Source organism: Pleurodeles waltl, chromosome 3_1, assembly GCF_031143425.1.
Source record: "Pleurodeles waltl isolate 20211129_DDA chromosome 3_1, aPleWal1.hap1.20221129, whole genome shotgun sequence".
In the NCBI taxonomy this organism is placed as follows: Eukaryota; Metazoa; Chordata; class Amphibia; order Caudata; family Salamandridae; genus Pleurodeles; species Pleurodeles waltl.
This window is the reverse complement of record NC_090440.1, coordinates 700,681,296-700,707,369: the sequence shown is the minus strand read 5'-3', so window position 1 is coordinate 700,707,369 and position 26,074 is coordinate 700,681,296. Positions and strand designations below refer to the sequence as shown.

Here is a 26,074-nt window from a genome sequence, read left to right as displayed (position 1 = left end):
TAGCAGTGTAAAATATTGCAATTCAACCTGTCAAACTTGACAGATCAAAACCTCACTTTTGAATATTAGTAAGTCACCCCTTTATCACTGGGTCTTACATATAACACTTGGGGCACACTTGAAAGGAAAGTATCCACTTTCGTGTTGCTGAAGAATCCTACATTTATCCTACCAGTCTTCTGTTTCTGGGTTTGTTGTGGGGGCACAGTGGCTGCCTTAAACTGGGTTTTAGTGTTGGATGTGGGATGACACTAGGAGTACCATAACACACTCCCCACTCACACACCCCAGGCCTCAGAGCCCCAGCTGAGTCTGTCTGAAGACTTTCCCCATCTTGAAAAAGTCAAAAGTGGTAGGGTTGGTCCCAGACACATTTACCCTATTGGTTAGGGTGTACCCAGAAGTAATTCCCACCCACTTGCTTGTACCAGGCATACATGTGGCACCTCCAGGAATCCAATTCAGAACACTTCTGAGTTGGAGAAAGGACATGGGAGGAGTTCCTTAGGACTGGGTCTGCTCTCCCTCTTGTACCTAAGACAAAGAAGTGGCCTCCAAAAGTCCTGTTGAAGCTCCAGGAATACAACAAGCTACAACAGGTCTTTCCTGAAACCGCTAAGCTGACAAGTGGCAACTTGACCCTGCTGTTGGCTTTTTCCAGACAGTCTCTAAATGCTTCCCTTGGGGTCCTGGGGGATGGGGAGGGGAGCTTTAGAAGTGTTCTCCTGTGGTGGATTGGTTTTAAAGGACAAAGGACCTGCTTTAGATATTGGCGGAGGGATTACTCCCTGACAGGTGTGACTGATTGCCCAGCCGCTGAAATCTAAATCCCATTATTTCCTATGGGATTTAGATTTCAGCGGATGGGATATCCATCACCGTTGAGATGGAGTAACCCATCCGCCAATATTTAAATCAGGCCCTAAGTCAGAAGGTAAAATCTTCAACAGGATGAATCTGGTTGGTGCATAGGACCAAAGCTCCATCACGGCCAGCCTGAAATTGAACCCAGGTCCCAGCCTACTGTCACCATTTTCTAGCATTGGTACTTTGTGCATCTTGGCACTGTTCCATTTAAAATGTTTAAAATGTATGTCTCTGGTTCGGCTTATTGAGTGGTTGTCATTCTGGGTCAATTTGTACATTAAACTTTAGTCTGTTTTTTAAATTTGGGTTGGGATTTTTATTGGTTTGGATTTTGACTTCATTACTATTTTAGTACTACATAAATACTTTACACATTGTCTTAAGTTAAGCCTGTCTGCTCCTTGCCATAGCTACCGGGGGTGTAGCCCAGGTTAAGTTAGTTACTTTGAGTTTCATCCTGACTAGGGTTGGAATTATTCCTTGGTAGTCATGCACCAAAATTAATAATCCAATTTCTTACAAATGCTGTGCAGAACATCATGAAGCCTGACAAAACAGATCCCTGAGGCACTTCTTGGACACAGCATAAAAACACTCATCAGCTTAACAGAATGCACACTGATGTTCGGCAATCCATTCTAAAGCACAATACATTCAAACACACCAACAATAGTGTACATAATTCTTTGTTAACAACATATTTCTTTTTATGATATGGGTACTGTTTATACATTAGGTAACGCTAGGCTTTGTAGCCTTGTGTACATAATAGTGCACATACACTGTGCAAAGTTGGTCGACGGTGACTGCCCCTCTCTCATCCCACAGAGGCCGTCCACTGCTGGAGAGCTTCATCCGGCTGATGGAGGCCTGCAATGACCCAACACTCACCGTGGACCGCTGGCTCAGCAAGCTGGAGAGCTGCAAATGGCTCTCATATGTGAAGGAGGCACTCAGCACTGCCTGCCTGGCAGCACAGTGCATGGAGAGGTAAGAACCAGTCTATGTAGTTGTTTTCCTTCATGGTCCAAATAACACTCACAGGCTGGGCATAGTCGAACAAGTTACTTACCTGCAGTAATGCTCTTTCTGGTGGATATTCTGGTGCAGATTCCCCATAGATTATTGCCCTGGCACCAGACTCGATACAGAGAATGTTGTAGCTGTGCTCCCCTGGGTCACTAGGTAGCGTCATGCAGCTCCACGCTGACTCCATACCACCCAGGAAGTGATAAAGTTAAGATAATCAAGGAGCTCAGCTGTAAGGGTGTTGGCATGGTTTGACTCCTTTATGACATGTCACAGTTTGACTTATCACATATCAGTCCCCTAAGCAAGGAGTAATATGTGGAGTCCTGGAAGGCGACTCAGTTTGCCCTGTAATATTCAACGTTTACATTCATCCACTGTTCAACCCTCATAAGGTCGTTTGGGTGAGTGTCCATCTCCGACACTAACGATACTCAGCTTATAGTACGTCTTGATCATAGTTACAACCATTATTATCGTACATCCTGCCTCTTATCAGTTCAGGGTGGATGGATCCTAATTTTTTGTAGCTTAATGCCAGCAAGATAGAAACACTAGCAGTGGGCAGTCATTGTGAGAGGTGGCAAGAGTTACTAAAATAGAAAGTCCCACTAAGGTGAAATAATTAGGGGTCTGTCTTGACCCCTGCTTCTTTTTATGCGATCTCAGATCAAGATTGTCACCTTTTCTGGTTTCTTACAAATTAAAAATGACCAGGAGGTTCTCTCCATCCTGCAACTGCCCAATCAGGTCATATCGGCCACTGACCTCTATAGGATTGATTATTGAAACCTTCTTCTGATCTCCCAGACTCTTCCCACTCAGAGTCAGCTACAAAAAGTTCCAAAATATAGCTGTGAGAGTAGCCTATGGGTGAAAGAAAGTTGTGTGGGTCACATAGGCATGCATTGAACTTCATTGGTTACTAGTAAAACAACAGATATGGTTCAGAGCTGTGTGCCTTACGCATGGAATTTGGTATGGTCTTTTACACTCTCTTTTGGCATCTCACTTCAGGCCTTATACCATGATGACAAACATGTGGTCTGGTTCTCACATTTCCTCGCAATCCATTGTATAAAGAGAGACAGGGCAATGGGTCGTTCCCTTTCATTCCTGGGTCCCAAACTATTAAACGCATTACTGCTAGGAATACAATCTGTAGGTTCATGTCTCTCATACTCTCTCATATTGGAAGACACTGAAAACATTGCTGTTCCGGCAATTGCTTCTCTTTAATAGATGGTTGTGTTGTCAGTGGTTCCTTGCACCAAGATGCCCTTTAGGATGAGCACCTCACATTACAAAAATATTCCATAATCGAAAAATGATGGTACCTGCCTTAGTTTAGGTTTATTCCGCAGAGAACACGTGAAACCTGCCACATGAAGACGATCCACAAGTAAATGTAGATTGACCTCATCCTCCCTGCATAATTTACTTGAAAAATTGTAAATCAGGAAACAGGCACATCTGGGACAAATCTAAGTATAGACATAACATATCCAGTAAAATGTAATCGCAGAGAAATAGAGTGATTGTAGATAGACAGTACTGAATTCCAAAATAGCGATCAATGACCCACTGTATGGCAAATGTTACCAACCTCTATAAGGAGACCAATACCAAACTATTTGTTAACCTATACCAACCTATTTGTCTAGTTTCTGTGGCTTTTTAAGCATCTCAATTTGAATGGCAGAGTAGATGGGATCAGGCAAAACAGTATTTTGGGGCCATGGACTGGCCACTATACGGATGGTGTGGCAGAGGTCCAGCAACAGTCGACCCATTGAATTTAATGGTGATTGAAGTGTGGCAGATATTTTGCACCGGAAGTGGCATACATCTTCACATTGGAAGCCACACTGGGTTGGTCATAAAAACAAGTGGTGGCAGATTTTCCATGCTGGCACGACAGGCATTTTGTCACCTGAATTATTTTTAAAGACAGACCCTCCCAAGGCAGAGGTCTGTTTTTGTAAATGAGTTTCAGGCAATTGGATTATTTTGTTAACAGCATGAAGGAGGAATTTATGGATTTTTTCTTTCTGGGACTGCCATGGGGGACCTACACCGACAGGATGCTGTCAGTAGTGGTATCAGAGGGTGGAGGTGTACTATTGAGGGTGAAATATCTGACACCATTCTTTCTCGGGTCTGGTCTACTGCAAGTGTTTTTCAGATGACTCTGCAGGTGACTGGCTAAGTCATCATTGGGAATACTGTCTTTTCTAGCACTTTAAATGAGGCTAGGGAAACAAGGGATGGGGAAGAGAAGATACAACAGTTTATGGCAGATGTCCTACTACTATCCTGTAATGGAGGCCATTAGTCTTTAAACGTGCTTAAAGAAAAAACACAAATGTGACTTCAAGACGTTTAGAAGTCTTTTCCTTCTGCGCTTCCTTAAATATTCATCTTATAATGTTTTTACTGGGAACGTATGTTTCAACATCCATGACCTTTTGTTGGTGTTAGTCCTCTCTGTCCTGGGCTTGTATGAACTCTTAACAGGAAGGATTTCAAGAGTAAGGCCAGAAGGTGTTCCTCTGGAGCGAGGCATACTGATTCGCTAATTCAAACTGGGCTTGGCCAAGCCCATTTCTTCCACCCTGTCCATTTGCTACCTGAAAAAGTGGCTGTCAGAGTGTAATAATAGATCATTGGTTTCCCACTGAGTTGCTGTCAAAAGATTGCCCTTTCCATTCCCCTTTGAAATAAATCTTTGAAGATGATCAACTGTTTTCCTCATACTAAGGAAAAGTGATGGGTCACCTTTTGAATTTGGGTGACAGTGGCTCAAGTTCTCTCTCCTTGAACGGTCACATGAAACACTACATGTAGAAATAATTTGATGTTATGGAAGTGCCATGCATCTGCGATTGGAGTGGACTTGCCTATAGGTTTGGCCTGGCTACATGTCAAAATTATACTAATATTGCAGAATGCAAAGTATGGAGTCAACCAAGTATGAGAATTTACTTCAAACTATTAGAACACTACCACTGTGAGTTTGGAAGCAAGTCTCTTTTATATCAGTTTATATCTCAGAAAGCTTGTGTAGATGTGTGGAATGCGGTCCGTGGGAGATTGTGACACAACTTGGGTGGGTTAAATTTGTCTTTCTGTTGGAGCCTTGTCTGCCTTGGAATGGGTGCCTTACAAAAGTACCTAAGGGTCTTTCTTTCTCACCTACACAACCTGCTGTTTCTCTCTATTGATTCCAGGGAGGAGGCTTATGTCCTGGTGCATGGAACAGAAGGCATGGACACTACCCTACTGGTGACCTCTCTTGCCCAACTCATCATTGACCCCGAGTGCAGGACCATTGCGGGATTCCAGGCCCTAATCGAACGTGAGTGGCTTCAGGTAAATATCACATGGGACTGGTATTTTGTATAGCTCTTCGCAAGAGTACAGGCAAAATTACATGAAAGAGGCACTAAAGCAAACTAAAGGGATAATAAATATTCACATGAGTTGGGGGTTTTATAAGTGTTTCAGTGCCTCAACTCTCCATCTCTCCCACAATATGAAGTGTTTTTTCTTTTTGAGACTTATCTCCTCCACACTACAAGTAAAAAGTGTAGATGGCTTGAAATCACCCAAATCTACGTAAAATGCAAGCTTGTATTGGCTGTTCATGTTCAACTGACATACACTATCGTGATAATATTGATGTCAGCACACATAGCAAGCTTTTTGCAAAGCCGACTGTATTTGTTTCACGTCCCTTAGAGAAACTAACTTCTTACTGGAACTAGTCTTTAAAAGGAATCGTGCATTTGTGAAACGCAAAAGGTTAAATTTCTTTTTTCACAAATACACTTTTATTTACGTGCTAATCCAGCCCGCCCTTCCAATAGATCCTTAAATTGGATACACCAAACCAGTGCACAGGTTAGTCTGACGTTTGAGACTGCCTTGACATCCATAGACAAACTTAGATGGAAACCCTGCCTACCTAACCCATACACTGCTAGCATGGATCTATCTACAACTCCTACCCATGTATATTACTATTACTGAAGAGATTAATACCTCCATAATTGAGAACTCTAGGAGTACTGCTTCTATCAGTATGGATACCAATTACGGCAATTCATTTTCCTTTATAATTACCACTGCTAGTAGTAGCAGTTACTAATATATAGTATGGAGTATTACTAATAGCAGTAGTAATTGGTACTAGTAACCGTCACACTATTGCTGCCAGTAGCAACAGTAATAGTAGGGACATATAAAGATATACTTCAAGTAGCATCCACCAAATTACTACTTTTAGTAGGAGGAGGAAACTTAGTAGAGGAAGTGATAATATTAATAGCTGTCATGAGGCAGTGCACACATAGTACTGCTAATAATACAGGGCTTAATGCTACCACTAGTAGAGGTATTACCAGCAGTAGTAAAATGCTATTTCTAGTATGGTAGAGCTATTTGTACTAAAGGTAGAAATAATAATCCCTAATACACTGTATGCAGTAGCAGTGCATGCTTGCTTCACACAAGCACGAACAGGTTCGGTACAAAGATCATTGACCCGCACATGGAACAGTAACATGCTGTACAGATGTGGTATCTCCTGTGTTGCACCATCCTTTCTGAGCAGGGTATGGGAATGCAGCACCACCAACTATCTAGCCAGCTGCAAGAACAAGAAAAATTACTTCCTAAATAAGCTCAAAATATGCAGAACTCGTGCAATTATACGGACTAGCTCAAATCAAATCATTAACATTTATAAAGCGCGCTACTCACCCGTGCGGGTCTCAAGGCACTAGGGGAAAGGGGGGGGGTTACTGCTGCTCGAAAAGCCAGGTTTTTAGGAGTCTCTGGAATGCGTAGTGGTCCTGGGTGGTCCTGAGGCTGGTGGGGAGGGAGTTCCAGGTCTTGGCTGCCAGGAAGGAGAAAGACCTCCCACCCGCCGTGGAGCGGCGGATGCGAGGGATGGCAGCGAGCGCGAGGCCAGAGGAACGGAGGAGGCGGGTGGGGACGTAGAAGCTGAGGCGTCGGTTGAGGTATTCCGGTCCCTTGTTGTAGAGGGCTTTGTGTGCGTGGGTGAGAAGTCGAAAAGTGATCCTTTTGCTGACTGGGAGCCAATGCAGGTGTCTCAGGTGTGCAGAGATGTGGCTGTTGCGGGGTACATCGAGGATGAGGTGGGCCGAGGCGTTTTGAATGCGTTGCAGGCGATTTTGGAGTTTGGCGGTGGTCCCAGCGTAGAGGGTGTTGCCGTAGTCCAGGCAGCTCGTGACGAGGGCATGGGTCACGGTTTTTCTAGTGTCGGCGGGAATCCAGCGGAAGATCTTGCGGAGCATGCGAAGGGTGAGGAAGCAGGCGGAGGACACGGCGTTGACTTGCTTGGTCATGGTGAGAAGGGGGTCCAAGATGAAGCCGAGGTTGCGGGCGTGGTCTGTGGGGGGCGGTGCCGAGGGCCGTGGGCCACCAGGAGTCGTCCCAGGCGGACAGGGTGTTGCCGAGGATGAGGACTTCCGTTTTGTCAGAGTTCAGCTTTAGGCGGCTGAGCCTCATTCAATCTGCGACGTCCTTCATACCCTCTTGTAGGTTGGTCTTGGCGCTGGCGGGGTCCTTGGTGAGGGAGAGTATAAGTTGGGTGTCGTCGGCGTAGGAGGTGATGATGATGTCGTGCTTGCGTACGATGTTGGCGAGGGGGCTCATGTAGACATTGAAGAGTGTCGGACTGAGTGATGAGCCTTGAGGTACGCCGCAGATGATCTCGGTGGGGTCTGAGCGAAACGGTGGGAGGTAAACTCTTTGGGAACGGTTTGAGAGGAAGGAGGCGATCCAGTCCAGGGCCTGGCCTTGGATCCCGGTGGAGCGGAGGCGGGTGATTAGGGTGCGGTGACAGACGGTGTCGAAGGCAGCCGAGAGGTCGAGGAGGATGAGGGCGACTGTTTCACCGTTGTCCATCAGGGTTCTGATGTCGTCTGTGACTGAGATGAGGGCGGTTTCCGTGCTGTGGTTGGTTCGGAATCCGGTTTGTGAAGGGTCGAGCAGGTTGTTGTTTTCCAGGAAGGTGGTCAACTGTTTGTTGACGGTCTTCTCTATTACCTTGGCTGGGAAAGGCAGGAGAGAGATGGGGCGGACGTTTTTCAGGTCGCTCGGGTCAGCCGTGGGTTTCTTTAGGAGGGCGTTGACTTCGGCGTGTTTCCAGCATTCGGGGAAGGTAGCAGAAGAAAAAGAAGAGTTGATGACGGCCTGGAGGTGCGGGGCGATGATGTCGTCGGCTTTATTAAAGATGAAGTGAGGGTAGGGGTCCGAAGGGGCGCCGGAGTGGATAGAGTTCATGATGGATTTGGTTTCTTCAGTGTTGATGTGGGTCCAGTTGTTGAGGGTGAAGGCCGGGGGTGTGGGTTCGGTGATGTTTGGTTGGATCTGGTGTCCGAAGCTGTCGTGGAGGTCGCTGATCTTGCGATGGAAGAAGGTGGCGAGGGATTCGCACAAATCCTGTGAGGGCGTGACGGCGTTGGCGTTGGGGTTGGAGAACTCCTTGACGATGCTGAAAAGTTCTCTGCTGTTGTGGCTGTTTTTGTCCAGTCTGTCGGTGAAAAAGTTCCTTTTGGCAGCGCAGATCAGGTGGTGGTGTTCGCGGGTAGCGTTCTTGAGGGCAGTCATGTTGTCAGCGGTGTGGTCCTTGCGCCAGGCCTTCTCGAGGGTGTGACAAGTTTTCTTTGATTCTTTGAGGGTGTCAGAGAACCAGAGAGGTTTTTTGGCGTTGGTCTGTCGATGCGTGCGTTTGAGGGGAGCAAGGTTGTCTGCGCAGTTGGAGATCCAGTTTGTGAGGCTGAGGGCTGCGTCGTTGGGGTCGGTGGTGAGGGTGGGTTGGTTGGCGGCGAGTGCGGAGAAGAGTTGCTCTTCGGGGATCTTGTTCCACTGTCGACGAGGGATGAGTTGAGTGCGGAGGTGGCGGGTCTCGAGTCGGAATGTGAAGTAGATACAGCTGTGGTCGGTCCAGTGTAGAGCGGAGGTGTGGCTGAAGAAGATGTGTTTGCTGGCGGAGAAGATAGGGTCGAGCGTGTGTCCGGCGATGTGGGTGGCGGTGTTCACCAGTTGCTTGAGGCCGAGGTTGGCGAGGTTGTTGAGCAGGGCGGTGGTGTTGGGGTCGTTGTTCTGTTCCAGATGGAAGTTGAGGTTGCCTAGGAGGATGTAGTCCGGCGAGGCGAGGGCGTGCGGGGAGATGAAGTCAGCGATAGCGTCGCTGAAAGGAGCGCGCGGTCCGGGGGGACGGTAGACGAGGGATCCTCTGAGGGTGGTCCTGGGGTCGGTGCGAATTTGAAAATGCAGATGTTCAGCGGCGAGAGGGGTGTCTTCGGTGGAGGTGGTGACGCTGATGGAGTCTTTGAAGACGATGGCGATACCTCCTCCTACTTTGTTGGTGCGGTCTTTTCTGGAGATCTTGTAGCCTTCGGGGATGGCAGTGGCGATGTCTGGAGCTGATGAGGCGTTCATCCAGGTTTCCGTGATGAAGGCGACGTCCGGAGCTGTGGAGTCCAGGAGGTCCCAGAGTTCAACGGCGTGCTTGTGGACAGAGCGAGCGTTGACCAGGATGCACTTGAGGTGGTTGATGGCGCGTGGGCTGGTGGTCGTGGTAGTTGCGTGGTGGAAGATGCGTTTGCAGGAGTTACAGGCGAAGGGTCCATGGGTGCGCTTGGGGTGGGCTTGGAAGCAGGTGTTGGAGCGCCCGGGGTTGAGGGCGTGGAGGGTGGTGGGGTCATAGTGGGTCAGCGGGGTAGGGGAGGGCTGGGGACCAGGGGTCGTGACACTGGGCGCGGGCCAGGCGCGGACGGGCGCAGACGGGCTTGCCTCTGGCACGCCTCAGGCGCTGCTAATCTGACCCCAAAAACCAAAACACTAATTTTTCAATTGACTCATGTCAATGCCGATGATGAAGGCAACATGGAGCACATCAACAGCATGCTCATCAACAGCAGCCTACTTTTCCAGGAGGGTAGACACTGTTGAGGCCAGAATATGTGAGGCAGTTTGTCACTTCCATGCCTAGTTCTGGGGGGCTATTCTGGAGTGTTGTGTCTTATTCAGGAGGCCATCTTTGTCATACTTTGTCCAGTTCTGTAGGGGGTCATCAGAAGTATTGAGACAGCCAGAAGCAGCGTATCAAGTATGTATTGTGTTCAGTTCTCACACCTGGTATTTTGCCACACTTTCTAGTAAACACATCAGAAGAATAGTATTTAATCATTGAGCACATATGGATCTGGAGTGTTGTATATAGGTGTAGACTGTAGAGAGTTGTAGACTGTAGAGAGTTCATCAGGAGCGTGGTGTCCACTTGTGCGATCCTCACCTGGCATACTGAGTGAAGGTGAGGCGTCTTTGTGGCGTCATTTGGATTTTTGCTAATTTCTGGAGCCCAACTTTTCTGTAGTGACTCTGTTTCTGAATGCCATCTTGGAGGGTTGTGTCCAGTTCTGGCCACCATATTCCAGTTGTTGTGCCTATTTCTTGGGGCTTAACATGGTGAACTGCGCCTCTTTCTAAAGGCTTCTCCATGATATTGTGCCCAATTCTGCATCTTACATCCAGAGTATTATTTTTAGCACTGGAGGTAACACCTGCAGTGTTGCATCCAGTTTTGGAGGCGTTATATGGAGTGTTGTCAAGGGGCTGTAGCGGTGTTTGTATTGTTCAAGATGCCTCACCTGGAGAATCGCAAAAACGGTTAGAGATCACAACTAGAATGTTGTATTCAGTTCTGGAGGTGCTGTTCTTATTTTAGAGAACCGCTTTTCCCTTAAAGTGTGTAGTTCTTGGAATCGTATGCAGAGCATGCGGTTCGGGTTAGGTGACTTCCTCTGGAGCAAGGAATGAGCTTCAGGAGACCACCTTCCTAATTCTGGATGCCTAATCTGGAGTATTGTATCCAGTTCTTGTTGCCAACTGTAGGTTTGTGTCACATGCCTAGAGCCACATTGGGAACACTATGGGCCTGATTATGACCTTGGCGGAGGGTGTTACTCTGTCTCAAATGTGACGGATATCCCGCCCGCTGAATTACGAGTCCATTATATCCTATGGAACTCGTAATACGGCAGGCGGGATATCCGTCACATTTGGGACGGAGTAATCCCCTCGGCAAAAGTCGTAATCAGGCCCTATGTCCAGTTTGAATGCCTTACTTTGGATTGTTGTTACAACATGTAGAGGTCACACCTACATGCCTTAGCGACATTTATTGTTAAATTCTTGAGAACTTATCTGAAATATAGTTGCCAGTTCTGGAGGTTGTATTTGAAGACCTGTGTTTAGCTCTACTGGTCACCTCTTGCACACTGTGACCAGTTAAAGCCAGTATCAGGGTAGAGTGATACAGCATCACGGGAACCTTCGCTCCTATTGCCTCCTTGCTGTCTCATGTGGTCTGGCTATAGTTCTTTACTATTCTCAATGCGCCGTTTATGGTGTATCAACACTGCGACACACACACAGCCACCCTGTATGTCTTCGAGGTGTCTTTACACCTCATTGTCAGTGACAGAAAACAGTACTCCTAGACTTGTTTCTAATAGACAGACCACAACAGTCTGATCTGTTAGATTTGGTGAATCTAGGCAACCTGTGGACGTATGCATAACAATGACCATGCTAAAATGGTATAGGATAAACTATGATTGTATGTAACTCAGTGCCTCCACTCCTGTTGTCCATAGAACATCCTATGCCCATGCTCGGGAGTAGTTCAGGAATAACAAGAACTTACTGGTCTCCATCCTTAGTAAATACTTGGCATGCATAAAAATAGACTTTACTTCTTAATAAACGTTTTTATAACACCTTTTTGTCTTTTTTAATGTGTATGAACATAAAACCTTGAAAACAAGACAGCATCCTCAACTGCTTCAGTGCACAAAATGTTGATCATGTAGAGAAGCATGTCATACATCAGTATTAGAAGAGTTTGAACATCAGTTGCTCCCTATTTCGCAACGTTTTCCGGGACATGCCCTCGACATACACAAATTGTTCTGCTTCTGGCACAATAGTTCCATTCCATCTGTCCATTCTGTCATGGAGAGAGAGCTGTCTGACCTCCAATGACGTGCCATGTCCCTTTTAGCGAGTAGGTAACTCCTGGTCACCACAAGTATTGACCAGAGTGTGGTACACCTCTGAGATCTCCTTCCTCTCTAACTGTACCATGCTGATTTTTGCCCCCAGTTGGCTATAGTCAGTAGGCGCCTGCAGTTGTTTTTGGTATGTCTCTAATCCGTGATTTTTATAAAATGGTACAAGGGCATTCTAAGCATATCATAAGTTTCGGTGGAGTGCATAAATGCTCTCATGCTGCCTCCCTCCTAGACATCGCCCAGCCTAGAGATACTTACGTTATCCCAAGTCCTTAAGCCCTGCAGATTCACTTTGTGTTTCAGCCATGTACCGCTCCACGGTGGGGTGTCCTCCATAAGCACCCTCTGCCATTTAATCCATTTCAAAACTTGATTCCAGTCCGACATTGATGTCTGGGTGACAGGCACGAGATCGGCGTGTTTTCTGGGGCTGTATAACAGATTGAGGCCCATATTTATACTTTTTTAGCGCCCCATTTGCGTCATTTTTTGACGCAAAAGCGGCGCAAACTTGCAAAATACAATTGTATTTTGTAAGTGTGCGCCGTTTTTTTGTCAAAAAGAGGCGCAAACCCGGCGCTAAAAAAGTATAAATATGGGCCTGAGTGTGCCAAGATTCTCCAGAACCTCCAGTTATTGGGCTATTGCAAGGTCTGCACCATCCCCAAACAACCTAATCAACACAATATGGCTAGCCCAATGATACAATTTGATATCTGCTATCCTATCCCCTGACATTGTAAGGGGGATTCAACATAGACTTGTGATATGAAATTCAAAAGCCCCCACCCATCCCCCCGCTCCACAAAAGTCTCATTATTGCATATTGTAATGAGCAAATACAATTAAGTGGTATTTCTTAATGAAAATATGGAGGACATAAAGTAATCTGATAAGGGAAAACATTTTGAACAAGGCCCCTCTACTGTGATGAGGAGAGGCCTTTCCACATGTCCTGGTGTACCTGGGCTACCGAGGGATGGGAAGAGGGTGATGTTGAGGTCCCACGCCTTGATATGTGCATGCCTTAATACTCAGAATTATCGTCAGCCAATTGTAAGTCTGTCATTGTCCTTATGTCGTTTGTTTAAGGGTGTATATGCAGATTTGGACCAATTAACCTTCAATTGAGAGGTTTCCCTGTATATCCAGATCATTTATATGCATCAAGGTATAAACGTTTGTGGGTCACTCATATTTATTCAAACGTTGTCACCATATAACGATATTCTACCCTTACAGACCCCATTTAGTGGAATCCACATAGCTGTGCATCTTGCTGAATGCAATTCGCTAGCGGTCTATGACCAAGGCAAAGATGAGCAGCGACAAAGTACGTACCTGTAGTGTGCCCAGTTCGATATCGAAAGGGGTAGACAATTCAGCATTCACCCTTACCCAGTGGTCTCCAAAATGTTTAATGCCGCGCACCCCCCCCCCCACAGTTGAAAAATAAAAATCATTGGGCCACCCCTCAAAATTTTTCACAAATATTTTATAAAGTTGACAATGTTTAAATATGTTTAGACATATTTAAACATTGCAGTGAAGTACTATTACCTTTTTAAAAATGCAATAACGCGTTTCTGCTTAAGACAAAACACTTATCTGTGTAATGCTTCTTTTGGCCATAGCCTGGCGCCCCCCCTTGGGTCACTTGAGGCCCCCCTAGGGGTGCCCAACTCCCAGTTTGAAGACCCCTGCCCTAACCCATGCACATAGATCAAAGTAAAGTAATAGAACCGATTGACAGAAGGGGTCGAAATTCATACACTCCAGCAACCAAAACATGAAGGGCCTTTGGACCAAATCAAAAGCCATTTTAAAATCAATAGGTACCAGGGCCCTCCTATCATTACATGCGGCTGATAGTGCCTCGGTAGTGTTAAGGCGTCTGAGGAAGTTAAGGGTGCTGCGGCCCGGCATAAACCCATTTTGGTTTAGGTGTATCAGTGTATTAATTGCTTCTATCAGCCTATTTGCCAGCGCTTTCACGAGAATCGTCATCTGATCACTACTCTGAACCCTGAACATTATCAGACCTTCAGTGATCGGGTTGCATTGCTCAGCCAGTGGCGAGGGTTGCTCTGCATAGAGAAGCACATAGTAACATGCACATTCCCGAGTAATTATATGGGAATCAGTGACAGCTTGTGACACGTGAGAAAGAATGCTGTGGAGCAATCTGAAGTCCTGGTCTCGATTTGCCAGCCAGTATAGCAGCTTCACTGCTTTATCCCCATCCTCATAAATCTTAACTTGGATTGCAGTGCAGGCAAAGGATAAGCAGATTCCAGTAATTTTTTCTGGAGTGACAGCTGAAGAATCTCTGTTTTATGCCATGTTTAGTCATCTAGTATATATCACTTTGTTTAATTTCAGTTTAATCTGTTTCAGCTTCTAGCTCAAGAATTTGACATTGTCGTTTTTGTCGCTGTTTGGTCTTGGCCTTCAGTAGCTCACGATGATTTTCACTGACCAGAAGTAGCTCGCACTACAGAAAAGGTTGGAGACCCTTGTTTTAGTGCAATACTTATTTTTCACGCCACCAGATTATTTTTCAGATTTTGCAATAGCCACATTTGTTTTTTATTGCATAACATATTTTGTCAGAAAATTCCTTTACCCGGCGCAAGAAAAAAATTAACTTAGTCTGACTCCCTTAGATCAGAATTTATAGTGCCATTTTGAAATTCAGAGTGCAGTAAATGCACTCAAACTGTCCCCATGCTTTCTCTGCCCCTCAACCTCCATTTAAAATAGAAAACAATGAGATAGGACACGGAGCTCCTCTGACAAACCACCTCTCACTGCCTGGCCGATGGAAAGCAAAGCACTGCGGCTTCTCTATGACCTACCTCTTTATTTTAAATCTATGTGATGAAATCTAATATAAGTAAGATACACAATGGAAAAACACATAGGGGGTCATTCTGACCTTGGCGGTCTTTTCGCAAGACCGCCGAGTTACCGCCGCGGTGAAGACCGCCGACCGCGGCGGTATGCCGCTGTGCGCATTCTGACCGCTGGGAGCGTTCCGCCGGAAAACCGCCAGCAGCCACACTGGCGGTCGGCGGGAAAGTGGAGACTGGTCAACCTCCACCGCCACGCCAGCAGAACACCGCCCACAGAATTACGACCCACATTTCTGTGTGGCGGTCTTCTGTTGGCGGTCTTCTGTTGGCGGTCACCTCCCCATGGCTCCTGTCACCTCCCGGAGGACCAACGCACAAGGTAAGTTGATCGTCCGTGAGGGGAGGGGGTGGGGGGGTGTTGTGTGATGTGTGCGTGCATGGGGGTGTGCGTGTGAGTGTGTAGAGGGGGTGTGTGAGTGCGTGCATGCGGGCGGGGAGTGCTGCTGTGCCTATGGGCAATGTGTGTAGTTCGGCGGGTGCGCATGTCGGCATGTATGTGTGCGGGTATGTGTCCCCGTTGTGTATATGTGCATGTTGGGGGTGTGTGCATGTCGGGGTGCGTGTATGTGCATGTCGGGGTGGGGGTGGGGAGGGGGTTCGTACCACCTCTGGGGGGTGGCAGGGGGGTGGAGGGTGTGGGGGGAGGACTCGGGGGGGCAGTGGGGGGTGGGGGAGACCCCTATCAGTGCCAGGGAAGGAATTCCCTGGCCCCGATAGTGCCTACCGCCATGGTTCGCATGGCGGTTCCCGAACGCCAGAAACCGCGGCGGTAAGCAGGGTCATGATACCGTTGGCGGTCTTGGGTCGACCGCCGGACCGGAGTGCGCAGACTCCAGCCCGTCGGTCATGACCGCCGTGGCTGTCGGAGTGGGGAAGTGGCGGTCGGTCGCGGCGGTGACCGCCGCGGTCAGAATGCCATTTTTAATACCGCCGGTCTGTTCGCGGTCCGACCGCCGCCTCTCCGCCGACCGCCAAGGTCAGAATGAGGGCCATAATGACCATGGGTACTCCTTTTTTAGCACCCATCCGTCATTAATGTGAATGGCACTGGACAATGTATTTACTATTTAATGATAACTGCATTAAGGTAAATACACTGCGGACCTCTGACAGTGCTGCTGAGAATAACTTCCCCAGCATGGAGGTCGGCAGGGGCGTAGCTTGGTCAGCAGGATTAGGGGATGATCTTCATATTACCCGGCAATCAAGCTGGCACATAATTTTAAAAACACATTATACGACAAGCAGGGCACACAAGAGGGGCCTGAGGGACAGTGGAAAGGAAGAGGAATTCGATTTGGTAGGGGAAGAAAGTGAGAGAAAACACATTATTTTGTGAAATATCCAACATTTTTGAAGTCTCCAAACAGAGAGAGGCAGAGTGCGTGTGCTTTTTTGGCTGTGTGTGTAAATATTCCTAGTGAAATTCGACAGACACCTCACCATGCCCGACTGAAAGCACCTGTACCCAACTATTTATCACCAAAAACATTTATTAGGGGGGTGTAACACCCCAAACGACCCCAGGAGCTACACCCCTGGAAGTCGGTGTGCAGCACGTGCCTGCAGGGTCCTCTTGGCGCTGAACTACCATGAGCCCCACACTGGTTCCCCTGCTGGACATCTTGCTTTCATATGCTGCCAGGGACCTGGCAGAGCAATAAACTTAAAGTAATTATCATTAAGGAAATTTCACTGTCCCCTCACATTTCCGTACACCCTCGCTATAGGGAACGATAAATTATTGCGCTGCATGGCGTTTCCTTTATTTAATCCTGGGCAAGCTGTTACAAAACCAGTACTGTGGATTGAAAAAAAACAAAAGGAATGTGCCCACCAATAGTTATAACACCCCATTACAGTGAAATGTATTGTTGTAGTTTCTTCTATGAAATGTGTACTGCATTCGGAGGCATATAATGTCCCATAAGGAGGTCACAATGCTCATACGTCTTCAGTCTGCGATCTTGAGCTAAATACCTACTGTGACCTTCTTGGGGGCTTATAGATTTACACTGTGTATTTTAACTGCAGTCCGAATGTCCTACTTATGCAGATTTGAAATAGCAACACATTCTTTATAGTGTACTAAAATAACTGCCTCTGCATATAGATTGAGGAAAAATTAATTTGTCCCTACGTCAATAGCTTTGACATTTATAAACATTGTCTGAGACCACTAAGTGTACAGGGGTCGCCAGTGATACCTTGTGTCTATTCAGTAGCATCCTTCGTGCACGTTTAAGTGCACTAATGTCAAATCACAGTTGCCTTCACAAATGGTGTGCTGGTGTGTGACAAAGTGCCTCCTTCGTATTTTCCAAAGATTCCATGTCCTGGGGACAACCTGAGCCCCTTATAGTTATACAAGAACCAAAGAAGTTCTGATCTAGCAGTCTCTGTACACACTCTACCTACATAGAAATATTCACTTATTGCATCAAGTAGAGTGCATGTGCTGCTATCCACCAGTAGACCACTCAAGGTAACAGTTATCATACATTCACAACAAACTACACCTGGGCAGGACTGCCAAATCCCCTCTTGTGAAAAGGGCATTTCAAAAGCACTTGTCACCTTCAGTCTATAAAAGGAACGCACAGCCGGTCTGTATGAAAGTACCTTATATTTAGCATGGTTGCCCCCACCTTTTGCTTGCTGTCAGTATGCTTTGAATGTTTTCACTGGGATCCTGCTAACTAGGACCCAAGTGACTGTGTTCTCTCCCTCTCAATGTGGTTGCCTAGGACTTTGCACAGCCCACAATTGGCATACTGGTGCCCCCTTTTATGTCCCTAGCATATGGTACTTAGGTACCCAGGGCATTGGTGCACCAGGGGTTCCCCATGGGCGGCAGCATGCATTGTGCCACCCATGGAAACCCATGCAAAATGTGTCTGCAGGTGTGCCAAAGCAGCCTGCGCGAAAAGGGGCATGTACCCTTTCACTATAGGCCACTGCACCAGGTCAATGTAAGTCAGCCCTATGATAGGCCCTCCTAGCTTAGAGGGCAGGGTGCAGGTACCTGTGTTTGAGGGCACCCCTGCATGAGCAGAGGTGCCCCTACGAACTCTATCTCCATTTTGGACTTTGTAAGTGCGGGGAAGCCATTTTACCCGTTTACAGGACGCAGGTAAACGGCTACATAATGGTAACTCCGAACCTGGGCATCTTTGGTATCAAACATGTTGGAATCATACCACAATACAGTTACCAGTGTTGGTTGCTTGATTCCATTCACTCTGGGGGCTCCTTATAGGACCCCCAGCATTGCTCCTAAATGTCTTCAGGGGTTTTCCGGGTAGCCGGCACTGCTACCACCCCTCAGACAGGTTTCTGCGCTCCTGCTGCTTGACCAGCTCAGGCAGAGGAAGGCAAAACAAAGGATTTCCTGTGGGAGCGGGAGCTAAAACCATCTTCCTTGGAAATAGGTGTGAGAAGGCATGAGAGGGGTAGCCTCCCCAAGCCACCGGTATGCTTTGAAGGGCACATTTGGGGCCCTCTGTGCATAAACCGGTTTGCACCAGTCCAGGGACCTCCAGTCCCTTCTTTGGCGTAAAACTGGACAAAGAAAAGAGGAGTGACCACTCCCCTGTCCCTCACCACCCCAGGGGTGGTGCCCAGAGCTCCTCCAGGTGGCCAGTTGATTCTGCCATCTTGAATCCAAGGTGGGCGAAGGCCTCTGGGAGCATCTGAGTGGCCAGGTCAGGTGGGTGACATCAGGGCCTCCTCCTGATAGGTGATCAGTCTGCTAGGTGACCAATCCCACTTCCTGGGGTATTTATGGTCTCCCTCTTGGGTAGGTCCTCAGATTCAACGTGCAAGATTCCAGCAGGCCTCCTCTGCGTCATTTACTTAATCTTCTGGCCACTGGGACTGCAACTGGACCCTCTAGGAACCGACAACCTGCAACTTCAGCGACAACTCAACTCTGCAACATTGTTTCTCCGATTCCTTCCAGCAACTGCAACATTTCCCTGGCTGCGCATCCTCTAAGGATGGCGAATCTTCAGCCTGCACAAGAATTAAGAAGGAATCTCCCTTGGAGTGAAGGTGTCACTCCCCTGCATCTGCAGGCACCAAATGCAACGACGACTGGCTGCGTGTATCTTCTCTCCTCCAGAGCTGTGTGGATCCTGCATCAAAGGTGGTATTCTGGAGATGTCCCCAGCTGTCCAGCTTGGGAGATGGGAAGCCCTTGCCTCTCCTTGCAAAACAGTACCCCTGCGCACCACATCTCTTGCAGTTACAAGGCTTGTTTGTTCCTCCTTCAAGGGGTCTTCAGGCTCCGTACAGCCCTGGCCCCCAGCATTTTTTCCTGCCAAGCACAGTCTCCTGCCTCATGCTCCAGCGAGGTGGGACTTCTCTTCAGGTGTGCTGAGTGGGCCTCACTGCGACTGCTGTCCCTGCTGCCAGTGGGTTTCCTGTGGGGGCTGCCTCTTCTTCTTGTGACTCTCCCGACTGCTGAGGGTCACCCCGGAGTCCCCTGCTTTGGTCGAGTCCCCTGGACCTCTTTAGTCCTCTTCAGCCTTGCAAAACGTCTTCTCCATCTCTTGCATTTGCCAAGGCTTGCAGGTGGTTTTCCAGCACCACTAATAACTGCATCTCGACTGCCGTCATGGGACATCACCTGCATCTCTCCTGGGACTTCTCTTCATCTCTGGTGCTGCACTGCTAGCCTTCTTTGCCCACTGTCAACCTGGTCCTTTATCAACTGAAGGGTGGGTAGTGGCTCCTGCCATAACCAGACACCAAAACAAGAACTGGACTTGGTCCCCTTCCTCTTCTGTCAGGAGCCACCTTTGGGTTCTTCCATTCTTAGCTGGGTCTTGCATTGTCCCTTTCCAAAGTCCTCCTGTTGGTTTTGGGTAAAACCAGGTACTTACCTCTGCACTCCTGGTCGCTGGGGGTCACTTGATGTAAGGAAATGCCTCCTTGGCATGGTTGCCCCCTGACTTTTTGCCTTTGCTGATGCTATGTTTACAATTGAAAGTGTGCTGAGGCCTGCTAACCAGGCCCCAGCACCAGTGTTCTTTCCCTAACCTGTACTTTTGTATCCACAATTGGCAGACCCTGGCATCCAGATAAGTCCCTTGTAACTGGTACTTCTTGTACCAAGGGCCCTGATGCCAAGGAAGGTCTCTAAGGGCTGCAGCAGGTCTTATGCCACCCTGGAGACCTCTCACTCAGCACAGACACACTGCTTGCCAGCTTGTGTGTGCTAGTGAGGACAAAACGAGTAAGTCGACATGGCACTCCCCTCAGGGTGCCATGCCAGCCTCTCACTGCCTATGCAGTATAGGTAAGACACCCCTCTAGCAGGCCTTACAGCCCTAAGGCAGGGTGCACTATACCACAGGTGAGGGTACCAGTGCATGAGCATGGTACCCCTACAGTGTCTAAACAAAACCTTAGACATTGTAAGTGCAGGGTAGCCATAAGAGTATATTGTCTGGGAGTCTGTCAAACACGAACTCCACAGCACCATAATGGCTACACTGAAAACTGGGAAGTTTGGTATCAAACTTCTCAGCACAATAAATGCACACTGATGCCAGTGTACATTTTATTGTAAAATACACCACAGAGGGCACCTTAGAGGTGCCCCCTGAAACTTAACCGACTATCTGTGTAGGCTGACTAGTTTTAGCAGCCTGCCACAAACCGAGACATGTTGCTGGCCCCATGGGGAGAGTGCCTTTGTCACTCTGAGGCCAGTAACAAAGCCTGCACTGGGTGGAGATGCTAACACCTCCCCCAGGCAGGAATTGTCACACCTGGCGGTGAGCCTCAAAGGCTCACCTCCTTTGTGCCAACCCAGCAGGACACTCCAGCTAGTGGAGTTGCCCGCCCCCTCCGGCCAGGCCCCACTTTTGGCGGCAAGGCCGGAGAAGATAATGAGAAAAACAAGGAGGAGTCACTGACCAGTCAGGACAGCCCCTAAGGTGTCCTGAGCTGAAGTGACTCTAACTTTTAGAAATCCTCCATCTTGCAGATGGAGGATTCCCCCAATAGGGTTAGGATTGTGACCCCCTCCCCTTGGGAGGAGGCACAAAGAGGGTGTACCCACCCTCAGGGCTAGTAGCCATTGGCTACTAACCCCCCAGACCTAAACACGCCCTTAAATTTAGTATTTAAGGGCTACCCTGAACCCTAGAAAATTAGATTCCTGCAACTACAAGAAGAAGGACTGCCTAGCTGAAAAACCCCTGCAGAGGAAGACCCGAAGACGACAACTGCCTTGGCTCCAGAAACTCACCGGCCTGTCTCCTGCCTTCCAAAGATCCTGCTCCAGCGACGCCTTCCAAAGGGACCAGCGACCTCGACATCCTCTGAGGACTGCCCCTGCTTCGAAAAGACAAGAAACTCCCGAGGACAGCGGACCTGCTCCAAGAAAAGCTGCAACTTTGTTTCCAGCAGCTTTAAAGAACCCTGCAAGCTCCCCGCAAGAAGCGTGAGACTTGCAACACTGCACCCGGCGACCCCGACTCGGCTGGTGGCGATCCAACACTTCAGGAGGGACCCCAGGACTACTCTAAGACTGTGAGTACAAAAACCTGTCCCCCCTGAGCCCCCACAGCGCCGCCTGCAGAGGGAATCCCGAGGCTTCCCCTGACCGCGACTCTTTGAATCCTAAGTCCTGACGCCTGGGAGAGACCCTGCACCCGCAGCCCCCAGGACCTGAAGGACCGGACTTTCACTGGAGGAGTGACCCCCAGGAGTCCCTCTCCCTTGACCAAGTGGAGGTTTCCCCGAGGAACCCCCCCCTTGCCTGCCTGCAGCGCTGAAGAGATCCCTAGATCTCCCATTGACTTCCATTACGAACCCGACGCTTGTTTCTACACTGCACCCGGCCGCCCCCGCGCTGCTGAGGGTGAAATTTCTGTGTGGGCTTGTGTCCCCCCCGGTGCCCTACAAAACCCCCCTGGTCTGCCCTCCGAAGACGCGGGTACTTACCTGCAAGCAGACCGGAACCGGGGCACCCCCTTCTCTCCATTCTAGCCTAGGTGTTTTGGGCACCACTTTGAACTCTGCACCTGACCGGCCCTGAGCTGCTGGTGTGGTGACTTTGGGGTTGCTCTGAACCCCCAACGGTGGGCTACCTTGGACCAAGAACTAAGCCCTGTAAGTGTCTTACTTACCTGGTTAACCTAACAAATACTTACCTCCCCTAGGAACTGTGAAAATTGCACTGTGTCCACTTTTAAAACAGCTATTTGTGAATAACTTGAAAAGTATACATGCAATTTTGATGATTTGAAGTTCCTAAAGTACTTACCTGCAATACCTTTCGAATGAGATATTACATGTAGAATTTGAACCTGTGGTTCTTAAAATAAACTAAGAAAAGATATTTTTCTATATAAAAACCTATTGGCTGGATTTGTCTCTGAGTGTGTGTACCTCATTTATTGTCTATGTGTATGTACAACAAATGCTTAACACTACTCCTTGGATAAGCCTACTGCTCGACCACACTACCACAAAATAGAGCATTAGTATTATCTCTTTTTGCCACTATCTTACCTCTAAGGGGAACCCTTGGACTCTGTGCATACTATTCCTTACTTTGAAATAGTGCATACAGAGCCAACTTCCTACATTTGAGTACTCACCTCTGGGTGTTCCTAGTTCCCCCAGCTCCCTTCTACTGATTCCACTTCCTGGGGTGGGGGACTGCCTTTCACATTCCATTTGTTTAGCATATGATTTGTTCCTCCCCTAGGGCCCTCACTGTTTACCAATACCTTTGTCAATACTTATTGCTTTCTATGCTCTTTACTGATTGCTAATGTGTATATAAATGCCTATTCACTATTCTAGTATTTATGTTACAAGTACCTTTATTTTTGTAACACTGTGTGGTTCTTTTCATATGTGACAAGTTACAGTGTGACAGTAGTGGTATTGCATAAGCTTTGCATGTCTCCTATATAAGTCTTGGCTGCTCATCCACAGCTACCTCTAGAGAGTCCTGGCTTCCTAGACACTGCCTACACTTCCCTAATAGGGGATACTTGGACCTGGTGTAAGGTGATAACACCATAAGTGCTTAGCACACATCATGCCAGCTTTCTACACGGTCTACCCTAGGAAAATATGTTCCATATTGAACATCCGCAGAATACCGTCACTGAATCTCTGTGAACCAAAGCTGCCCATTAATTTACTAAAGGTCTGCTTTGGTTCACATTCTTGGCTTCAATAACTTCCAGACAGATCAGGATGTATTCCCCTTCCTTTACACCCCCTACTGTGTCTAACAAGCCTACCTGATCTGCCAGCAGCCTTGCCTGAGTCTGTCTTCGCAGGGGTATCCCATAGAGCATGTGAGAGAGTGTAATGCTACGGTCAACTTTTCATTTATTTGCAGATACATTTGGGGGGCACTGATTAGCAGGCATCCCTCAGCAATTCCGAATTAAGAGTGAGCTGCCTTGCGGTACTGTGTCATCAGTGTTCAGGGACCCCGGATAACCTTCTCTCTGAGCTGCTACTGGGTCTGACTGCCTCCTTCTCTGGTGCCTCAAAGTGTAATCTGCCTCTCCCCAGGCACACAGCACCCATATTGTATAACCTGCACCCCACATCCAATCAGAACACTCACCTTGCAGCCACTGCAGAGGATCTGCCTCCGTCATTAATCCAATTTATACAACCCCTGACAGCAGGGCACATTAAGAGGGGGGAATCCTTAGGAATCCTTTATACAAAGTGACTTGTAAAGGCATATCAAAACGAAGCAGTCATTCGAAGAAGCAGTTAACAAAGTGACAGGGGTGCTAGACTGGTGCAGCCAGGCTTCATTCCCTGACGCTAGGTGTCTCTTTACTTATGTTAGAAGGAAATCTGTTAATAAAATAAGACAGATCAATTTGGCAAAGTAATATAGGTTTAATCGATTTTCAGCTGGGAGCCACAGGCAGTCTCAACATAGAGGCCATGACTGAAGTTCAAAGTTCTAATTCACAAGCAGTGGTATTTATACTGTAAATACCCACAGAAAACTACAGTCACAAGTTCAGTATTGACGTAAGCAACAACAAGCAGTACAGATAAGATAATAGGGGAGAGGTACCTCTTGACAAGAGCACATGCACGATTATTGGTCGCCTCATGGGTGGGTAAGTCACATTGACGTCATTCAAAATCTCTATCTTTCTGCACGACAAGTGATTATATGTTACATGATGCTCACGGTAGCCCTGCCTTGTGCAAATGCTTATCTGACCCTTACACAGTTCCCCTCACCAAGATATAAATGACTTGTGGTTTTTAGGACCCTTGCGCTAAGGCAGGATACACCCTTTTGTTCCACCCTGTGCGTGCTAAGTGAAGATTTTGAAAGCGACAGTTGGTGCAGCTTTAAAGAAAAACTCTCATTCTAATGTGGCTTGGGCCTCTTGTGTGTTTCAGCACAGCTAACTTAACAATGCAGCATGTGTATAAGTTTCCTCAGTAATAAGTGTTTGTTTGTCCTAAATATGACCTGCCTTTTCTATTGAACACACAGTCTGTCTTTTTTTTAGCATGTTATATATTAAGTCTTTCACTACTTACATTGGTTTACAACTATCACTAGCCTACAATGTTTGTATTGGGGTTTTGGAACTTATGTTTGTATGTATGTGATGTATATGATGTGTTCCTATTCTTCCTACATCATTCCCCCCTCTAGTTGATTATTCAACTACTTTTCCTACCTTCCCATCTACAAAAGAAACTAGGGGAATTACCACATACCCACTACTCTGTCACTCCCAATTTAGCTGTCATCCTTTTGCAACATGCTATTATTACCTGAAAAAGAAGACACATCAAGAGCAACAACAAGATCAAAGGCAACCACGCCATCCAGGATGGCAGCCATTCGAACCAGCCCTCGAACCACCCATCAGGAGCACCCCCCTCATCGATCATTTTCTTTTGTTGCTCATGCAATGTCTGAATGGCGTGAGTTAATGTCCCATTATCTGCATCATTAGCCGATCCAATCTTCTTACACACCCCTCCTCCCATGGCCGTCATTAAATCAAGTACATATCTGTGTTGCATTACCATCAGCCTAAGGGCTCGGAGTTCTTCCTTGATAGCATTGAACCCATCTTCGGTTGCATTTATGGTCTTCATCAATTCAAAGCGTGTCATCTGAAGCCAGCTTGCAGTTGCTTTCGCCTGAATAAATGGTAGGATGCTACCAAAAAAGATTTGGGCATCATTAAATAGTCTATGTTCCTGTGGAACGTCTTTCCACACTGCAGTACCAAAATACTCAGCAGCTCTTTTTGTCCGGTAATGGTGAAGCAAGGTTGTTGGACGGCTCATGGGATGGTCATGTAACTAAGATATGTCCACACCTGGTATCACCAGGGAGGGGGTGTGCAAAGTCACTAGGGAGCAGAGGCCATTCCAGTTTGGGGGTAGTTGTATGTGGAGCCGGGCCCCACACATCCAGTAGTGATCCATCAGGCTGGAGGTGCCGCCCTGCATATCAGCGTTGTAGGTGGTGATGTTGCAGTTGAGGTTACTCCCCACCTTCACTGTCCCATTCCCTCTGAAACAAAGAGAAAACTGTGTTAATTTAATTGCTAATCTGGTAGTTCCTGTCCATGTATATCTCTGTATGTTCGCATCCCATATTTCCTGACATTGGCCTATTATCTTATTAAAACTTAGTGGACCTTGTGTCTCAGTGTCATTCCATAATGATATTGCTCTACATATGACTTTGGCCTCGGTATGCCATTCATCATGGGCAAATACTGATCCTGTGATACTAAGAACTGGCCTGCCTACGCAATCAGGGGGCAGGGGTTTAGCTAAATAGTTACTACATTCAGATGATGGGTAAGACCTTCCAAAAATACCTTGACGTAATACCCCCTTTTCCCAATCTGGGTGAGACCTTTTTTGCCCTGCTTTCTTCATTTTTGATATCTCTTCCATTAACTCTTGTTTTTCTGTCACGACTTGTAGGACTTCTGGGGTGGTGTCAAATCTAGTTGTGTTAACTAGTGCAGTAACAGGACGAACATGAGTTGGTTGTAGCTGTGCTCTCATTCTGCATAAAAATAGGTGCAGGAGACAATGTGTAATGTTTGGGGATACCTCTTTTGGGATATGCAATCTATCTACTCCAGCAACATGGGGGAT

General features: G+C 47.4%; 1 protein-coding gene across 8 annotated transcripts in view; it reads left to right on the top strand.

Moving 5' to 3' along the window:
- LOC138284503 (myotubularin-related protein 9-like) overlaps positions 1-26,074 on the top strand; it is a 160,952-nt gene that overhangs the window by 119,837 nt on the left and 15,041 nt on the right. For all 8 annotated transcript variants that reach the window (XM_069223360.1, XM_069223362.1, XM_069223358.1 and 5 more), the window contains 2 exons: positions 1,696-1,857; positions 5,127-5,268. In XM_069223360.1, the coding sequence (XP_069079461.1) occupies positions 1,696-1,857; positions 5,127-5,268 (304 nt within the window). The remainder of the gene's footprint in view (positions 1-1,695; positions 1,858-5,126; positions 5,269-26,074) is intronic.